The sequence below is a fragment of the Tympanuchus pallidicinctus genome, unplaced genomic scaffold (genome assembly GCF_026119805.1).
Source record: "Tympanuchus pallidicinctus isolate F22 unplaced genomic scaffold, pur_lepc_1.0 scaffold26, whole genome shotgun sequence".
NCBI lineage: Eukaryota > Metazoa > Chordata > Aves > Galliformes > Phasianidae > Tympanuchus > Tympanuchus pallidicinctus.
In genome coordinates this window covers 8,471,275-8,491,065 of record NW_026294743.1, presented here as the reverse complement: position 1 = coordinate 8,491,065, position 19,791 = coordinate 8,471,275, and the positions used below count along the sequence as shown (strand labels likewise).

General features: G+C 40.8%; 1 protein-coding gene and 1 long non-coding RNA gene across 7 annotated transcripts in view; both read left to right on the top strand.

The window, feature by feature from the left end:
- Positions 1-11,023, top strand: part of PALLD (palladin, cytoskeletal associated protein) — a 177,389-nt gene extending 166,366 nt beyond the window's left edge. For 5 of the 6 annotated variants that reach the window (XM_052690142.1, XM_052690141.1, XM_052690145.1 and 2 more), the window contains 6 exons: positions 1,982-2,076; positions 4,792-4,924; positions 5,794-6,001; positions 6,677-6,842; positions 7,763-7,896; positions 8,854-11,023. In XM_052690142.1, the coding sequence (XP_052546102.1) occupies positions 1,982-2,076; positions 4,792-4,924; positions 5,794-6,001; positions 6,677-6,842; positions 7,763-7,896; positions 8,854-9,026 (909 nt within the window). In that variant the 3' untranslated portion in view covers positions 9,027-11,023. Of the gene's footprint in view, positions 1-1,981; positions 2,077-4,791; positions 4,925-5,793; positions 6,002-6,676; positions 6,843-7,762; positions 7,897-8,008; positions 8,060-8,853 lie in introns of all 6 variants that reach the window. The other variant, XM_052690144.1, reaches the window with a different exon arrangement.
- Positions 11,024-12,956: 1,933 nt separating this feature from the next.
- Positions 12,957-16,222, top strand: LOC128084281 (uncharacterized). The gene is made up of 3 exons (XR_008208429.1): positions 12,957-14,734; positions 15,674-15,877; positions 16,139-16,222. It is a non-coding gene; the product is annotated as an uncharacterized LOC128084281 (long non-coding RNA).
- The last annotated feature ends 3,569 nt before the right edge of the window (positions 16,223-19,791 follow it).

The following is a 19,791-nucleotide window of genomic DNA, read 5'->3' as shown; positions in this document are numbered from 1 at the left end:
TCTCTGTGTAGTTTTACTGTGGGATCCAAAATCTTAAAGAAGCTGGTGAGTAAGGTACCCTTCTATCTGGACACTGACACCTGTCCCTCTGTAACTCACGTATGCATGTTTAGGCCTTCGTTTTTAACAAGCTGTTCTGCTCATCTGATGAAACCAGTGAAGTAGCCTAGATCATTAGCTCTTGTCATTGGTGACACGAATTTGTCAGTGTACTAATGCAAATGTGCTGAACTGAGATGGTTTTGTAATGACCCTAGTTTTGGGGATGGAAAAAACAGTTTGTGCTTTCCATTCCTTTTTGGGGAAAAAACAAACAAACAAACAACAGGAGCATCCTTTTCTAGATCCCCAAAACAAAGCATATTTCATCAAGCACATGTGCTCGTTCTTCATGGTGTGCTTCCCAAACAAAGATGCTCCTCTCCTGTTAGCTTGCTTTTACTATGTGTTTCACAGCACAGTGGAGGCAAAGAAGGGCTGTGAGTTCACATACAAGCCTCTTGCACTAAAATATCTGGATTCCAATTCTTTTAAGTCATCCCAAGTAGAAATAGTTCTGGCATAGCTTCCTAAATCCTAACGGAAAGTTGTCCATGTCTCAAAGCTATCACGAAGTTAGGCAAATTTGGCAACCTTTCCTTAAGAAAAGCAGAATATGTAAACATAAGGGAGTTGACATCAGGGTTCTGATGGACTGGCAGATACTTGCTAGATGGTGCTGTGATTTGGTCATTGCTATTAGGACTATCAAACTACAGAGCAACAAGGCATGTTCATAGCTGCTAGAAATTAATTTATCTTATTAAAGCAAAGGATTTCATTCCTTAAAACTCTGCTGGTTTACACTGTCACGCTATCTGGATGAATACTACAGCATTTATGTATGCAAGATGATTTGTTGATGCACCTTAGAAATTACCTGTGGTAGTTAATGCTGCACTACTGCCTACAGCATTAAGTGAAAGAGCTGGAATTAAGTTGTAATGCTGCTGGGGTTTGCAGTTCAACTTGCCATCTAACTCAAGCCAGAGAAAACTGATCTCAGATCTAGAAAAACATAAAATCTTGCTTGGTTCAGGCTGTTACTTAAAAGTTACAACCCTTAACTGATCTCTTGCCACGAGCTCTAAGCATGGTCCTTATTTTCACCTTCTTTCTCTCCACTTCTTTGCAGTGTGCACCCAGAGGTCCCCTCTCCTGTGCTTTCTAGGTCATCTTCCCACGAACCATTTGCCGTATGCATTGCTCCTTCCTGTTCATCCCATAGCTTTTCCAAATCTGGGGCTTCCAGCTAGTTCTTTACTGTACAAATTCCTTCCAGGACTTTGTGTTTCCATTTGTGATGCCTTCATGTGTTGAGATACACAGCAGTTATTCAAAATAGCGTTAATTCATCACCTGTCAGAATAAAATAAATACACAGCAGTGCCTAAAATAGAAATCTACTTGTTCCAGGTGTTTTTAATGGTAACACAAAAAAACTTCTGCATAAGCAATTGCTTCAGGTTATGTGCAATGGTTTATTTTACAGTTTTTCTTGTGGGCTATACGGGTCATGGGAATGGAATTGGGATACAAGGATCAAGTCTGACAGCCCAGCAGTGACAAAAATGTCTTGGCCTTTTGAAGGCTCAGTCAGTTCATCGTATGGCTTACAGCCAGCGGTGTGCTACCTCTTGGTGTTTTGTGTGGTGGTGGTCTTTTTAAAGAGTAAAAACTGGATAGAAAGTGGGTGGTGGAACGTTTTAAGCAGTCACAGTTATTTCCATCTGTTCATTGTTAGTTGCAAGCTGATAAAACAGTTGAATATCCGAAGGTATCTTGACAAATGATTTTAAAGGATTTTTTGAAAGAAGAGGTGATATTACAGGCTCTGTAACAGGCAACAGGCAGGCAACAAAGAAGAGATCAGGTTAAACATGTATTAATATTAGATGAGTTCAGTCTCAGTTAATTGTCTTCCTCTTCATCGTTACTACAGGGCAGAATAAGCTGCACAGGAAGGCTGATGGTTCAAGCTGTAAATCAGAGAGGCCGCAGCCCTTGGACACCTCCTGGCCAGCCTCACATCAGAAGGTACTTGATGCTTTTTTTTTCTCTGTTTGAACATTATCTGTTTTGGAAAATGGCTGTTATGAAGAATCTCAAGTAAGAAGGCAAGTTAGAAGTGTGGCATACAGGAAGAAGCCTCCCCACTGCTAAAACCTCTGCAAAACTTGCACAATAGGAAACTAGTGGGCAATGTCAGAAATGACATGGCTTTAAAGTATCTTGAACTTTGCTTGTCTCCCTTTCCTTTCTTTGTGCTGTTCACTGTCCACAAGTTAGACTGTAAGCTGTGAGGAAAGCCACTGTTGCTTCTGTGGGTATTCAGCATCTCAGTGCAGTGGGAGCCTGTACAGTGTGCAGCGTTAGTAAGCATTTTTTAACAGAAACAGCAGAAATAACTGTAAGCCACAGAGTTTATTGCTAGTTCAGTGATTTCATTTCAGATTCTTAGCAGGAATTATGAGTCAGATATAAAGCATTAAACTTATCTTCAGTGAGTTTACAATTATTCACACACGGAGCTTTGGTTTACGTTTTTGGACCATATAAGGGAATTTTCCTCTCCATATGTTTTTTTTCATTGCCCAAAGCATTTATGAGGGTATTTAGCACAGCTCAGACATCTTCAGACAATACAAAAAAATTCCTTTTGGTTTCACAAACAGGGCTGCTTTCAAGGAAGCATGAGGGCTCTTCTTCAGGCCTTTGCCATAACGAGGGCTGTGATTTGCTTAACGATCACAACAACTACAGAATCTCAGTACTGCCCGATGGTCATCTGCAGAACAGATGTAATTACCTGCTGTCAGAGTGCAGCAAAGCAGCTCAGATGCCCCCTGCCACACTGCAGAGCTGCGACGTGTCATACAGGCATCCTCTGCCAGCTCTTGTGCCTGGAGGGTGTGATGAGATGAGGCTGCTGAACAGATCTCATCTGACTTCTACATTGAGCAAACCAGGTTTCCCCTGTCCTGAAAGTGCTGCCCACTGTCTCATGCACCTGCAAATAATGGGTACAAAAGAAAAGTCTGTGTTAATCCAGGAAGGGAAAAGCTGCAGGGAAGAGTCAGGTTTCAGCTAAACTAGCTGATGCACAGGAGTGAGAAAGGGGAAGCATTTTTAAAAGGGAGTAGTGGAGGAAGGGAAATGGGTATGGACAAGAGAGAATGGAGCAGCTGACACTTCTGTGTCTCTGTGAAGGATGAAATGCAGACCTCCTGCAGCAGGCAGAGCCCCCAATAATAGGGGTGAGCCCTGTTTTGCAATCTTGCCAAACGCAATTGAAATCAATTGAAATCTGAGGCCACTCGCAGCTGCTATTTTGCTGTTCAGTTGCTGCAAGCACTCTGGCAGTTTTGGATGGGTGTGTAGCAGAGAAAGGAATTGTAAGAGATTTGCATATAGCAGTTTAATTAAAATGAGAGCAACTACTGGGAATTCTTACTTCCCGCACAGTTTCAGGTCTGTTTCAGCGCTGTGTCTGTCTTGTGGACCTTCCCACTGCTCCCATCATCCAGTTCTGCCCCGAGCTGATGAAATCTGAGCATGGACCACATTCCTGTGACAGACTCCCACCACCACAGCTTTTCTAATGGAACAGACCACAGTCATGTGCTCTGCTCTACAACTGGTCACACACTTTTGTACGCTTTTGATAAGTAATATTCCTGTTGCATTACAGCTTCTTTTTTTTCTGTAAGCTTTTTTTTTGCTTGAGAGCAGCAACAGTGTCTATGACAAGTGATTATTAATGAACTTTCTTACTTTCTACGCTGCTGACAGGCTTTTTCCTGAAGTACTAGATCTCTTACAGAGTGTGTTGTGGCCAGACCGCTGGTTTTGTTACCTTCACCACTTCATTGCCATTTTAAGGCATGCTTTCTTGATGTCACTTCATTTCTCATGTGGTATTTTTCTGAAACTTGCTCTGCTTGCAAAAATTACCTTCTCAGCCGTACTTGGGGAGAGGGTTTTAAAACATCTGAGGTGTGCAAGGTTCAGGCCCCCACGTCACAGCACTCGGTGCTGCAACATCAGAGTGATCTCACAGCATGCAGCACACCGCAGTTCCAAGCAGATCCTCTTAAAATGCATGAGATGGAAGGGAGATTTAAAAATGTGTGTATTAGGGGTTACTTTGTAAAAGATGTAAAAAAAGACACATTATTAGTTTCTGATACTAAGGAGTGTGCTGATTTAGCTTTCCTTTTCTATCTGTAGTTTGAAAGCCTAGTTAAGGCACGATTCAAGAAAAAGCCCCTATCGTTAAAAAACTGCTCTGATCACGAACTCAGCCTCTTTATTTTCCCCTTCCTTGGGTGTAATTTTTTGCCCCCTGGCTTCCCTCAGTGCTGCTGCCTTCTGCAGCTACAGCAGTGGATAGTGGCGTGCAGGAAGGCTTTTACCCTTCAGTGCCATCTGTTCACCTGCTGTTTTCTGAAGGGTAAATGTAATTGCAGGGGCTGTGTGCGTGCTGCTCCATAGCAGGACAGGGTGGGGTTACATACATAGGACACCAGAAATGAGGGAACTGAAGCTATATTCTAAAGCCTGCCAACTTTAATTTGTATTTCAGTGATTTAAAGACTAAACAAAACGTTCTATCATGTACAAATATAAGATTATTACAAGTAATTATTCTGTAGCAAGACTGTTTTCTAGATTTTTCTAGAGGGATGCCTCTTCTGATATAGTGGTATCTGACTATACTGATAGCTTTCCGCTGTCTCCTGGTGTTTTAAGGCCGCGGTCTCGATCGAGGGACAGTGGTGATGAAAATGAACCAATCCAGGAACGATTCTTCCGGCCCCATTTTCTGCAGGCCCCTGGAGACCTGACTGTTCAAGAAGGAAAACTCTGCAGGATGGACTGCAAGGTAAGTGCCAGGCACAGGCCAGCAGCTACCTCACTGTAACCTCGGCAGTCAGAAAACAAGTGGCATGAGATACTTTTTAAATGCTAGTTTACCTATTGGCATTTACCTATTTTTGCTTTGCAGCAAAAGTTGACAAATAAAAACTTGCATCCTCAGGAAGGAAATTGCTTCAGGCAAACCTGAGAGCTAACAGAAAAAGGAATGTTAAGTTCACTTCCTTTGGGCTGCAGGGGGAAGCAGCTCGCACTATAAAGCCAGCATGCTTTGAAGTCTTTTTACTACTTCAGTTTCCATCCTCTGTTACTTTCAGACCCTCTGTGACTTTAACAGAAGTGATGAAGGCTGGGGCTTCTGTTTACTCAGTGATGATCTACTTGGGAGAAGCTGTTTGTTTCCATGCAGAACCCCATCAGGTGGCAGGGTTTTTAGTAGTGCAGGACTCACACAGACTGAAACAATGAAATGGAATGCAGAGCTCAGCGGTTAGTCAGCTAACATCTTTTTGTCTACAAGTTTTTGACAAGAAATTAGTTGAGAAATACGGTGTCATTCCAGGTGAAGAGCAAATGATGAGAAAGGATACAAGGTGTCTCCCTACCTTTTGTTGCAATGTATTGTTGTTTAGATTCTAGCATATCTGAACACTGATCTTTTTTCAGTCACGCCTTTAAGACACCATGGGATTCAGGCAGTTGGCAAGTAAATGAATGCAACTAAGTCAGTGTGTAATTCAGATTAAATTAGTTCTTTAAATCTTGTGGTATACCTGCATTAGCAAACAAAACCAAACTCTTCTGAAGTAATGAGTCAGGACTCCTTTGCTGTTTTTGCGCGGCAAATAATTTCCCATTATTCCGTTTGCACTGAAGGTCAGCGGATTACCAACACCAGATCTGAGCTGGCAGCTAAACGGGAGACCCATCCGTCCTGACAGCTCTCACAAAATGCTGGTGCGTGAGAACGGGGTGCACTCCCTGATCATAGAGCCTGTCACCGCGAGGGATGCGGGAACCTACACGTGTGTGGCCAGCAATCGGGCTGGAGAAAATACGTTCAGCCTGGAGCTCACTGTTGCAGGTAACATCTTCGTGCTGAAAGCGTAAGGTAGAAAAGTAAAGTGCTGTCCAAGGACGTGGCTGAGGGTTGGGGAAGGGGAAGAGGAAACCAGTGACAGAGCCGTGTCATATCTCTAAGGTGATACGTTTATGTTACGTTTTGTTGAGTAGCATGGAACCTCTGGGTATGTTGTGAAGAAAAGAGGGTTGTTTTCATCCCGAGGCACAGCTGAGGCCGCAAAGCCAACTGTTTACTTCCTTGTGCTGTGGATTTTTTTCCCCACAGCAATATGTGCAGACCCGTATCTATGCCTGGGCTGATAGCATGACATGGTTCGCAGGGCGTTAGATTAATGCCATTCCAACCAGCTGGCAAAGTACTTCTTGTACATTTAAAGGCTCATCCTTTTATGGAGGATGAAGGAGCACTGCTTTACAAGCACAGTGCAGTCAAAGAATCTAGTTGCCTAGCTCTACGCTTGAACTATTCCAATGGCTGAGGGGGAGGAGAAGGAAAATCCTCAACTCTATTAGATCTCCCATTTCTTTTATTAAAATAAGGATGTGACTGTTTTCTTCAGACGAGGCGGGGCTAGGCTTTGTAACTAATGAAAACGACACCAAATTTGCCTGCCTCTTAGGCTGTTCCTTTATATACGCAGAAGTGTCAGCAATACTGCAATCCTTATTTTCACAGCTAAGGAAGTACACAAAGCACCTGTGTTTATAGAGAAAATACAGAACACCGGTGTGACTGAGGGGTTTCCAGTGCGACTGGAGTGTCGAATCTCGGGGGAACCGTCGCCTCAGATATTTTGGAAGAAAGAGAATGAGTCAATCACACACAATACTGACAGAGTGAGGTAAGATGGTCTGAGAATTATCTTGCTGTTCCTAACTTCATTAATGATTTGTCCTGTAACACGAGTGAAAACCAAAAAGGTCGTAAGAATGCTTTGTGTGAGCAGCACCATATTAACTAGTTACTGTAATACTTCTGGCCAAAGTTGAGTTATATCCACTTGCACGGAACCAACTCCTCCATGAGACAGTGGCTTTATGCACACTTTTCCCCAGCATTTGCTAGTTCAGAGCAACTTGCTTCCATCGCCTCCATTCTTTAGCACTCCACTTGTCCCCTTTTCCCATGCTTCCTCTGGGAACAAAGGCAACTAAAAGTTGAGCTCAGTGTTGCTATTACAACATAAACTAGCTTTGGGTTAGCCTTTAAATCATACCAAAACCTCACACCTCTTTACAGGGACATATTATAGGGTAATGGAAAAAAGACGTATGTATATATATTTATTTCTAAGATCTGTACGTTTCTCATCAATATTTGACAGTGTTTTGTAGGAATATTTAAGAGAAAATTCCTGATCTATCGAAAGAAAAGGAACTCAATACTGATATGGCACTGTAATAAATTACTGCTGTCCTAAATAACGGCAGATATTTCAGTACTTCACTTCTCAAGTCAGGTCTTGTATCCTGTCCCCACAAAGTTCTGTAAATCTGCTTTCCAGCTGTCCTAATCTGTCGCTTTGAAAGAGAAGCTGCTCTGGGTGGTTTCTGCTTCTTTCTTTTTAATGCAGGATATTCAACTGCCAAATTTCCAAGCCGTTTCATTTACCACTTGCTAATTTCAGAGGAAGCTTCGCATTAATTAAAAGTAGACTGTATATTTAATGTCAAACTAGGATGGGGGCTTTTTGTAATGACAGTTAAATGGCTGCACTGTCTGTCAGTTGAAGTAGTAATTTGCAACTTGCCCTTTGTTCAGCATGCACCAGGACAACTATGGCTATATCTGCCTGCTGATTCAGGGAGCTACAAAAGAGGATGCTGGTTGGTACACCGTTTCAGCTAAGAATGAAGCTGGGATTGTGTCTTGCACTGCCAGGTTGGATGTTTATAGTAAGTGACTTCCTTTTTCACGACCTCATTAATCCCTCAAAAGCAACAGTTCTACAAGTGTCAGATTGTTCACAGAATCATTTACGTTGGTCTCTCTTTCTTTTGTTTATAGTTTCTCCTCAATAATAACGATCCACATCAAGACAACAAATGCTCTGTCAAAGTACTGCCGCCATCTTTCAGATACCAAAATAAAACAAGCATGCATGCATTCTATTTTTGCTTAGTATATTAAATATAGCTAATTAACAACAGATAACGGCATGATTAGATGACTTGTGGATCATTATTACTATTACTGTGAGCACTTCCCTAACTTGTTGTATTCTTTTTCACCTTAGTGTGTAGTACGCCTGTGACAACTACCAGAACTGTAGCAGTTAGGCCTTTCTGCCTAACTCTATAGTTTGCTCCAGAGCAGCCCCTTACACAGTGAACATCCTCTTAAACTAAAATCCCATTACCAATCCCCTCATAACAAGAATAAATGAGTGGGAAAATGGGAACGGTAGATGTTTTCTGGGGTGGCAGAGATAGGGAGACTTGGGAATTAGAACCTTGGCTCAACGTTCCTCTGGATTCAGGGGGTGGCAATGGCAACCAGATGATTTCCCATTGCAGCCAGTCACCCTAGAACAGGCTGACACTGTAATACTAGAGCACAGAAACACATACCTCGCTGTTAACCTTCTCACTGATTCTAGGAAAGGTAGAAAGGAATGCCAAAAAGTCAAGGTAACAACCACAGATGCTTGTTTTCATTCCTCACGTTTGAAGGTGAAACTAGAAGCTGAGGAAAAAAATAAACGCACCAAGAAATGAGACTTACCTTTCGTGTAATCCTTTTCTGCTGCCCAGAAATGAGTGTCTCTTTACGAAGGACAGATTATGAATCTGATGCACACTGTTGCAGAGATGATGATGCCTAATTTTTATTCTTTCCTTTTTAATGTATAGCTCAGTGGCAACAACCACCTCAGACAACCAAGCCAAAGAAGGTGCGGCCCTCAACCAGCCGATACGCTGCACTGTGTGACCAAGGACTAGACATCAAAGCAGCTTTCCAGCCGGAGGCAAATCCAGTCCATCTGACAATGCAGCCTGGTTTGGTAGAGAGCGATGACCTCTAGATCCGAGCCACCACTTCCATCATCTTCTTTCAAAGCAGAAACACTGAAAGCCATTGCCTTGACCAATGATACTCCTATGTCACTTTATGCAAAGGCAAACACCTTCAAGTACAAAAGATAAACAACAAACACAGTAACCATGTATTCCTTATTCAGTATACCAAATTAGAAGAATAGGTAGATTATTAATAGAAATGTACACATTGCACAACAAATCACGTTCACCATTTCCTTATACCTAAGTTGCTTCAGCTCTTTGAATGAATAACTCTTTTCATAAAGGCCAAAATGCATCAGTGAAACAGACTTTTCTGAAGAAAACACTACCAACCACCACGTGCCTTCGTAAGCAGTAAGCAGATGTTACACAATGCTAATGGTGCGAGATGTTCTCTTTGAGGCCATTAGATGACAAAGAAAACTAGGATGCACGGTAATCTATAGTTCTAAAATGGCAATGCATTCTGGTAGCTACAGTGAACAAGTGCAATATTGTAATAAAAAAGGAAGAGACAAGGAAGAGAAACGTAAGCAAACGCTGCATCTCTGCAAACTGTTTTTTATTCTACAATGAAAATGATACTTTGCCTTAAATGCCATTAACATGGACAATTCTTTTAAGTAACGTTGAAGCCCCAGTTTTTAATTCTTTTCTATTTCTCCTTTCTGCCACCTAGGAGGAGGCTTACTTAGAAACATACAGCAAAGAGGGTTAAGCACGAGTGGTGTAACCTCTTCAAACTAATGAAGAAGATACATAACAAAGTCTACCCCAGATGATAAGTCTTAGGAACTAGAGGAGAGAAAGTGCCTACGGTATGAACCGCTGCAGTAGTTTGCTGCAAGGGGTGGGAGGGGGACAGGGCAAGAGGCTGAAACTCTGCGTGGATTTCCTGAAGACAGCCTGCAGCCTCCTAACACTCTTGCTGAAGAATCTGAAGTTCTAAGGTGAGCTGAAAACTGAGCAATGTATGTAAGGGCCGTTTGACTGCTTAGCACTTGAGTAACACGTGTGAGGATTTTAGAAACGCACAGTAAGTGAGAAGTGGGTTGAGACTGCAGTAGGAATATCGATGAAAAGTAAACACCATAGGTGATAAGCTTGCGAATCTGAGGAGGCAGAAGATGATGGACAAAACAAGAAAACTTGCGCCACTTTTTCTTCGTATCATATATGTTTCTGGATTTTTTTTTTCCTCATCCTTCCTGTTGTTTGCCTACAACAGCTCTGTTAATGGGTAGGGGCTGCGTGCAGTAGATGAAATGCTCCTTTCAGAATGCAAGGCAAATCCACATCAAACTGGAGCTCTACCTCGTCAAGTCTGACAAGGTAGTTTTAAATTAGAACCAAATGAATTTCAGATGAAGGGGAGGGAGGGATGGAAGAGTTGCTAGGCCTGACAAGAAAAATGAGTGTTTGATGGTACGAGCATACTTTGCTATGAAAGGAAAACACTGTATTCCTTATATGAAGCACATACATGGTATCTTTCATTATTTATAATAAAAGTGTTGAAATCTTTTATCCCAGTTCAGTTACTCAGAAGTCCTGTACTTAGTTGTTTTTTTTATTTTGTAATTGTGTACACCATATATTGCATTACTGCTATAAGTGTATTCCCTGTAAGTACACAAAGTTTGTTTGTTTTTTAGTGACTAATAAACTTTAGCACATAAGTTAGTATTATTCTATGCAAATTGGTGCAGGACATGACCAGTTCTGGGAATCGTTCCTCTAAATTAATGTCATGCTTTGTTGTATGGGAATAATCTGATATTCTAGAAAAAGTATGTCATATCATTTGCAAGATTTTTCCACAACTGTGACATGCTAATTTTTTTTTTTTTTTTTTTTTTTTTTTTTTTTTTTTAGCTTCACTAGCATTATGTTGCCACTCTCTATTTGTATTTATAAAAAATGTACTATCATTACTTTGGATTGTTGTGCTGGTATAATGTGGGTTTAACGTCAATAAATATTACACAAATAGAAAGTTTTTCTTCTGGTAAAGCCTATTAACTGCTTTGCTACGAGCATGCAAGATTTGGAAATTGAATTATTAGGAAATTAACGAAACAAGGTCTTTATGAAGCATCTACACTTGACTAGAATTTGTTTACCATCCTATTCTTTTTGTCTCTCAATCTTCTTATTTTTGTCTTTTTAAGAGGAAGATGACTCGCTGTTCTGTGAAAATTTCTCATTGTTTACGTGAAGATGCTTCTTTGGCCCAGATGTTAGGAATACCTGCAGGTCTATTTCATGTCTCTGGCACTTGCTGTATGACATCACTAATAACTGATTCTAAGTAAAACGGTAAAGAAAAAGTAAAATTGATTCTAAGTCCAAGTGCTGATAAATTGGTGTAAGAACAGACTTCTAAAAAGCACCGAAATTCAATGAAGAAAATGCAAAGACTTACTTGTAAAATCCTGAACGTTTCCCAACTAAAACTTCTCCTTCTTTCCTGTCTGTGCAAAAATACTGAGAAAGCTGCAAGATAATCAGTTTTTTTTTCTTTCAGGCTTACATTGCAAGCATTGATTACTACAGAGAGAATTATCATTGCAACCAAGTGATTACTGACACTAATGGCAGTACTACAACTCAATGGAGTTCCATCTGCTTACAGTAAATTTGTCTTTGGCTATGAGACTGAAAAAAATGAGACAGACTGCTCATGTGAGCTAGTTAAGATGAGATCATCCTCACTTTTTGTCTCTGCATGTACGTACACACACACGAGTAGTAAATCACATCCCTAAGCAGCAAAGTTGTTCTTAAGAAAACATTGAACTGTGCTGTTCCTTAGTTACTGGGACTGTTTGCTTTTACAGAGTCAGAGATAGAAGTGTGGCACACCAAAAATGACATACTGCTCAAGCCAAAAACTAACGTTCTTGGAAGCATCACGATAACCTTCAGCAGTTTAATCTTCCTCCCTAAACTCCAAAGATAGAAAGCATTATCTGAAAGTGCACTTCCAACACTTCGTATGAAGGGTAGCAGGCTGATCAGCCAGGTGCTTTCAAAGCAATCCAAGACTCCATTCAACTGCATTTGAAGTGCTTACAAACCTGTCATAGAATCATTAAGGTTGAAAAAGGTCTCTCGGATCATTGAGTCCAACCCCAGACCATGTGAGTCATGTGGTGGAAGATCATATTTTTAGCACAAGTAGAAATGAAATAATAGGAACAAGTGTATGTACAACAGGGTAACATCAGTTAAGTAGTTAACAGCCCCATGCCTGTTTGAAATAGATTTGTGCCCAAGGAGCAGTGTATGTAATTCACCATGTGACAAGCCTCTTAAGTATACATTGATCCAATACTAATTTAAGCAACACATCTCATCCCTTCAAAAAAGCTTGCAATTAAGAGGCCTTGAGATCAGGAAAAAAAGGCTCTCACTGACTTTAGTATCTTATTTTCAAGTGCTTCTGTCTTTCCATGTTGTAAATAGAGAACTCGGGAGCCTCTCAGTTCTTGCTTTTAATCTGGGACCAGGCAGCATCCAATGACAGCAACTGCAATTTCCTTGTTTGCAGCATGAAAAACAACAAAAACAGAAAAGGAAATAAAAATCCATGACTATTCTTCCACCTTCTTTAATATCACATGAATCCTGACATCCTCCACAGTCCTTGGTTCAACCAAATCTTTCACTTGCTCAAAACTCCTCCAAGCAGCTGCAATTGGTTTGTGGCTTTCAAAGGTAAAACAGTTATCTATTATGAATGAAGGAAAACGAGAGCTCAAAAATATGCATCAGTGAGCAGAAAAGTGGCTAGTTTTTTCAATTTCACAGCATCCTTAACTATCACAGCTGCAGTATCCTTAGAGATGCACAGCCTGGCATTAAGTTAGATCCAGTGAACAGGAAGCAGCACCTAACTTAAATCCCAGCAGCATAGGATGAAATTATATTTTTTTAAGCAGCTTTGGAAATGGAGGCAGTTAAACAAATAGAGTTGGTAACGCACAGTAGAGTTCCTCTCCACAGTGAAGCAAAAGCATCTCTTGCAGTTTAAATTGCCTCTGGCTCAAAGCATACAGTTCACCCAGAGCCAAAAGCGTCACAATGTCTGTCACCAACCTCATCAAAAATCTGGCTGATCCTTAGGTCTTTTAAGCATAAATACAGATTATTCACTGCAGAGGACAAATATGACCTTACAGGTAAAATAAACCTGGAGAGACCGCTCTTGTTAGAATATGCTGCATTCTTACCTTCTGTGATTTCCGTGTTGCCCCACCAAAGTAAGCTAAGGCGCAGAAAGGCTTCGGAAGATACAACTCCAATAACCCACCTTGATACAGACTGTAGAAATTGGGAAGGAAAAACAGAAGAGTGAATCCGTTAATAGCTTGTCAGTGTTCTCACAAGCACGTTTTCAAAATCTATGCAATATTTGGCCATATTTTCCCACACCTTGTCACAACACGAGCTTCAGGTACAGAACCCCCTGTGAGATGTTAAAATCACCCAAAGACAGAATAGATGACATTATAGTTCTTGTATTTTGTGTTACTTATGGTTCTTGTATTTTGTGTTATTTTTAATTGGATTACACTTAGATGATACAAGATGAAGTACCAGAATTCATTAATTTGACAAACCCACTTTCTCTAAAGCATTTTGTCTATACACTGAGAGCTATTAGGTCTCTTCAGCAGCTCACTAAGTATTCACGTGCTGAGGGGAGAGAAACAGACAAAGCATTCTGCAATGACTTAGGTTCATGCTCTTAAATTGCAACCCAAGAAGATACAGGAGGAGGAGCACCAGGAGAAGGAGGCCGTGAGCCTAACAAGCCTTCTAGAAAGAAGAAATGGAATGAAGAAATATTAAATGTAAATGGAATTCCATTTTTAGCATGTGGTCAGTGAACTCATATGCGTGAAAAATTGGAATGGCTGGAAATCAGCTGTGCTACCAAATGGAAAATCTCAGAAGAAAGCACGCTATTGCTCAGCTCAGCAGATTGACATAAGCAAGAAGACATCTTTTAGCAACCTGTGTCCATTTTCTCATCCTAGCAGTGCATATCCAGTGTTTTAACTTGGGTGCCGAAATCACTCAAAGTAGAAAACGTGGGTCCAAAAAACAACAAAAAGAAGTGAGAAGACTAAGATCAAACAAGGTGCCTACGATCCAGAAAGAAAAGAATGCTTAAATGTGTACTTGAGCATTTCAAATTAAGGAGACGTGATTTAAAGTGAACAAACAAATGAAGATGTACCAGAAAAGATAATGCATCTCGGTTGGAAAATGACAATCTAGATGAAGTTCTCAGTCTGAAAACCTTATGGGTACACATAGCTGTAATCTTTGTTCCAAGCTGGCTGGAATCAGCTTTACAGTAAGCTGTTGTTTTTTTTGTTTTGGTCTCAGTTTAAGATTCTCTTTTTAAATGGTAGTTTAAAATACGCATAATTATTTATCAAAATATTCAGTATTAAGAAATTCTAATTTTACTTGATGAAAATTCATGTTAATAGTAGGGTTTTTCTCTTCTTTAGCACAACATTGAATAAACCCACCTGGCCATTTCATATTTAGCTATACTACATTTCTCCATTTTTCAATATGAAGCTTGGAATTGTCAGAAGAGGAATCTCTCTAAAAATCTATTTTACATTGCCTTGTTGCTCTGGATATTGTACCCAGGATAGAACTGTCAACTTCTCCTCTGAAAGTAACGGTGAGATTTGACTTGACCCTTCGTAGAATAGTTATTTATTCAGTAACATTTATTGCTTTTGCTGGTGGATGGTAGAGATGTCAAGCAAAGGCCACATGAAGTTCAACCACAACCAGCACACTCACCCCTAGCAGAGTGCATTTAAGACAATTTGTATTAATTATCCGGTCTAGCAACTCGTCATACAATTCTGTTCCAAACCACATAAAGGAGACCCTTGAGAATCACCAGTGAGCTCTGATTTTTGGCCAACATCACAGACAAATTTTGTTCACACAGTGTGTATGAAATACCTGACTTCCAGTTACTGAAGCCCATCTGTTGTGTTGTCAGGATGCTTAACTTATTACCTGGGAACTCCCAGACAGTTCAGCACTTATTACTTCCTTTAACATCAGTTTTTTTCTGTAAATACCAAAAAAATGCCAGTCATTATTTGTGACCATCTGATGGAAAAAATAAACTTCATATACTGAAAACAATACATAAAATGTGTAATATAAATGCAGTCTCAAAGGGGAAAAAAAAGTTCAAGTTGTGCCTTGTGTGAAGCTGTTATTAGAGTATGCTTAATGAAGTATTTCCATTATTCTGATTTTATGTGCTACAGCACAATGCAAAAAGAGTCTCTGTGGAACACGCTTTAACATTTTGAAAGGGCTTTGATGCCTTTTTAGGCCACGATTTCTGCCCACTGCACAAATTCAGAGCCCATTTCTGAGTTATAAATGGTGCTTTCAGCACCATAACAATGACATGTGCTGATTCACCTGAAATAAGAGAAAGGAATATCATACAGCAACAGCAACAACAACAAAAAACATGGAAAGAAAAGCTAATTTTTGAATTCTTCCACTGCTTGACAAAATCAAATCTTGACTCATGTAAGAAAGCTCAGTAAGGACATCTTTTAACAGTTTACTATTTATTACTTTATAGGGAGGAAGGAGAAAAATAGATCAAGGAAAGCATATGAAACTGAGGATTCAGAAAAAGGAAGAAAGAATGAGGGATGTTGAACGTGACACAGAGAGCCATTCAGCATTTAGCGTGATTCTGCAGAGAACCTCTTACAGGGTTTGACAAGCAGCTTCATCTGCTTTTAAGTCAGGTCATCCAATCTCATCCCATAAGTCAACACAAGTAAGTAAACAGCTTTAAAGTAATGTACATACATCAACGCTCTGGAGCAGACTCTTATCTTTTGCACACCACATGGTGTCCAGCAGAGATGCACTGAGACCAGGAAAATCTGTAGTTAAAATGCAGATTCATCCAGAAGTTATCTTTCAGTTTATCACTATACAAGTTTATTAATCTATAAATGTTAGCATTAAAAATGACGAAAGCCCAACTGCAATACATCATTCTCATCTTGGTACATTTCTGACTTTTGTGTTCCAGTGCAAAAGTTAAAGTCATTCAACTAAAACTGTGACAACCTTTGATGCAGAAGACGGTCTAAGTCAAATGCTAGATGGCATCAAGTAATAATAAAATAATAAAAACTATTAAGTAATAATAACAAAATAATGATAAAAACATTTCAGTGGGAAAAACTATGTATTCTTTTTGAACAAAACCTAACAATAATAATAAGAAATAATAAACTAGGGCACAGGATCCAAAGAGACCTTCTTTCTCCACAATGTCACGGAACATTTCTCTCACCAGCTCTGAGCTGATCTGCCCACGTAAGTCAGAAATAATTCTTTTTTAGTTTTCCTGTAAGCTCAAGGATATAGAGTCCACCTTCTTAGCAAGTTTAACTTGTGATTCTATGATACTACGATCTGTCTCGTGGTTCTCCTGCCAGTTTCGTCTCTGCGTTAAGCATCCATCTGCGATCTCCTGCAGCTCCGGCAGAGGGCAATGTAATTTAGCCATTTACAACACGCTCTTCAAGGCAGCTGCCGTTAAGCAGCTCCTACAGAACTCCTCAGGTGTTATTGTTGCTCTGGATTTGTGCTCTAGTGCTAAACGTTTAAAGCTGTATCTTCCTCTGATCCCAGAAAAGTTCACATTGCTTATTACTGTGTATGTCGATATTCACATTCACATGCATAAAGCTGTAATGGGATAAACAGTACAGCAATAACAGCTGAGTAACACAAGCCTAGACAGTAACAAATCAGAACGAGCCCAAATGCAGCAGCCGTAAACAGAGAAACAAAAGAAGAAAAACTACATTAGAAGGCCTCCAGTAAATCAGAGATCTCTAGCAAGCAAGCTTCACTCCTCCGCCAACCCTTGTCCTGGCTCTGCTCCTCCCCGTCACTCAGCTGCACTGCTTGCTCCTGAGCTCCACTGGGTTGGTCCTGCCTTCCCACCAGGTGCTCAATCAGTGCTTCAGCTGTGACTTCGCACTGCTGCTACAATATGAAATGAAAACTCACTTTCAGAGTGAAACAACAGGAGACCTGCACTGAAATCATTCACAGGAAAGCGTTATTTAACAGTATGTAAGTTTATGGGTCATGACAGATCATGAAACATTTCTAAAATGTCATGTAAAGTGTAAAAAAGAAAAAGAGTTTTATTCTTCACTTCATTTGGCATTTTCAGCTCCTTGCATATAAAATAGCAATGGTGTCACTTTTTTGTGGCCCTTCTCTGGGCACACTCCAGCAGGTCCGCGTCCCTCCTGTGCTGTGGACTCCACATCTGGGTGCAGTGCTCCAGGTGAGGCTTCACCAGTGCAGAATAGAGGAGCAGGATCACCTCCCTCACTCTGCTGGCCATGCTGCTTTTGATGCACCCCAGGTATGGTTGTCTTTCTGGGCTGTGAGGACACATTGCTGGCTCTTGTCCTGCTTCCCATCCATCAATATCCCCAAGCCCTTTTTGGCAGAGCTGTGCTCAATCCTTTCATCCTCCAGCTCATACTGACAGTAGGAATTGCTGAATGTGAGGGACCCAGGTACAGTTCTGCAGTTGGATTTGTTGAGGTTCTACAGGGCCCATTGCTCGAGCTTCTCTAGATCTCTTTGGATCACATCCTGTCCCTCAAAGGTGTTGACCACATCAGACAGTGTGCTGTCATCTGCAAACTTGCTGAAGATACACTTGATCCCACTATTGATGTCATCAATGAAAATATTAAAGAGCCTTGGTCCCACTGACCCTTGAGGGACACCACTCATCGCTGGTCTGCTTCCAGACACTGATTCATTTTCCTCATTCGTTGAACAGTCCAGCCATCAAATCCATATCTTTGTAACTGGGAGAGAAGGAAGTTATGGGGGACCATGTTAAAAGCCTTACTAACATTTAATGGTATGGTAGTGAAGCAACAGCTGTATTTCTGGCTTCCTTACTGGGAGTTAGTGGCTTATGTCATTGGGTTCATTGCTATTTGGAGCATAATCAGCACGCATTCATTCTCTGTACAGCCAGCATATAAAATTTGCAAGAGCTGCATAGAGTGCATACTCGATCAGTGTAAATCACTTAGCAGCCCACATAATGGACATCTGGCTACTGGACTAAAGAATGCACTTGGTAACGCAGGCAGATGAGTCATGGACACATTTTCCATTTATATATGAACGATTATATCCGCAAGAGACTGAAGGAGAAAAGACCAGCTTTACAGCAAGCAGAGGGGAAGATGAAATACTCCTGCAGTGTTTTCTTGTATTTTGAATACTTGCCTCTAGTGCCAAGGTGGCTTTTTGCAACAGTTAATGATTATCATGGACACAACCAGTTCTAATCACCCAAAGGACCAGGCAATTCTGTTCCTTTGACTGAGGGCTTATACTGGTGGTGAATATGTGCAAAAAAATCCAGTACCGAAAGTAAGTTTAGACTTTTGAGCAGGGTTTAACTGTAGCAGAATCCTCCCCACCTGAACTGGAAACTAGGCAATCCTCATTTTGCTTGAGGAGCACTCTGCAGTTGTGTACGTTGGAGCCTCAGCTAATAATTCAACAGAGATTTCCTGGGATTAAACTGTCAGTTAGGGTATGGTCCTCGTTTAGACCACTGACATCAGAGTAGGGGTGTGTAGGCTGAGTATCAGCAGCTGCAAAGAACGCAGATGATGAGCTTTGTCCTTGCCAATGAATGTCGAATCCCTAAACATTTTCACTCAGTTAATATGTATTTGCCAGTCAGCAAATGCTGCGAGCAGCAAAGCATAGACAAAGCATAGAGCTCAGAATAATGCATGTGTAACGAGATAGGATTGCCTGTTTCCATTGCACGTCTTTCCATTTGCATTTCAATCTCACAATACTATGAATCAGTTTTGCTGCTTCTAGTTTGAAATGAAAACTAGCCCTTCTTAAAACTCTTCCAGTATTAATAATCTTACCTAGATTTTCCCTAGGTTCTCACAAAATCCTCTTCTTATCTGCATTCTTCCACACACTCTCTTGTTTTGTCGTGTTTGTGCACCCATGTCACAGGTTAAACAGACATGTCTTTCTGAGCCCAACTTTTAGCTGGCGTGTAGAGAAATGAATGCTGTGGGACTAACTCATTGATTTATAGTTTGGGTTGTCTCATTAAGCAGCATTTGGCCCACGGGTCCTAAATAAATGGTGAATTTTTGTAATGAAATTTTATAGGAGGTTACTTTGGCAGATGTTTTCATCTGTGTGTGTGTGCTTTTACATTCAGGGTGTAGCAGAAATTCTAAATCATGGCTTGAACCAGAGATGGAGCACCTGGTGGGAAGACAGGGCCAACAGAACCTGGGGAGCTGAGGTGCATCCAGTGCAGACCTCATTAAAGGGTTGGCAGTGGAGGCACAGCTGTCTTGCTGGAGGTCACTGCCTATCTGAGACCTTCTCAAGGTCTGGAGATCCATGGCTGCCTCTGCCCTGCTAGTCATGGAACTGGGCTGAATCAACCCACAAACCATCGACATCTTGTTACGTTTGTATATTAGGGAGATGTGTCCATTAACTTCAACTGTCTAATACATTCTGATTCAATAATTGCTGTATCTTCTGTTTTTAACTGTTCCTACGAGTTGATCGCTGCTCAGCAGTATCCAGCCACTTAAGAGAATGCCTGCATTACAAAAACTAGATGTCTTCACCTGTGGC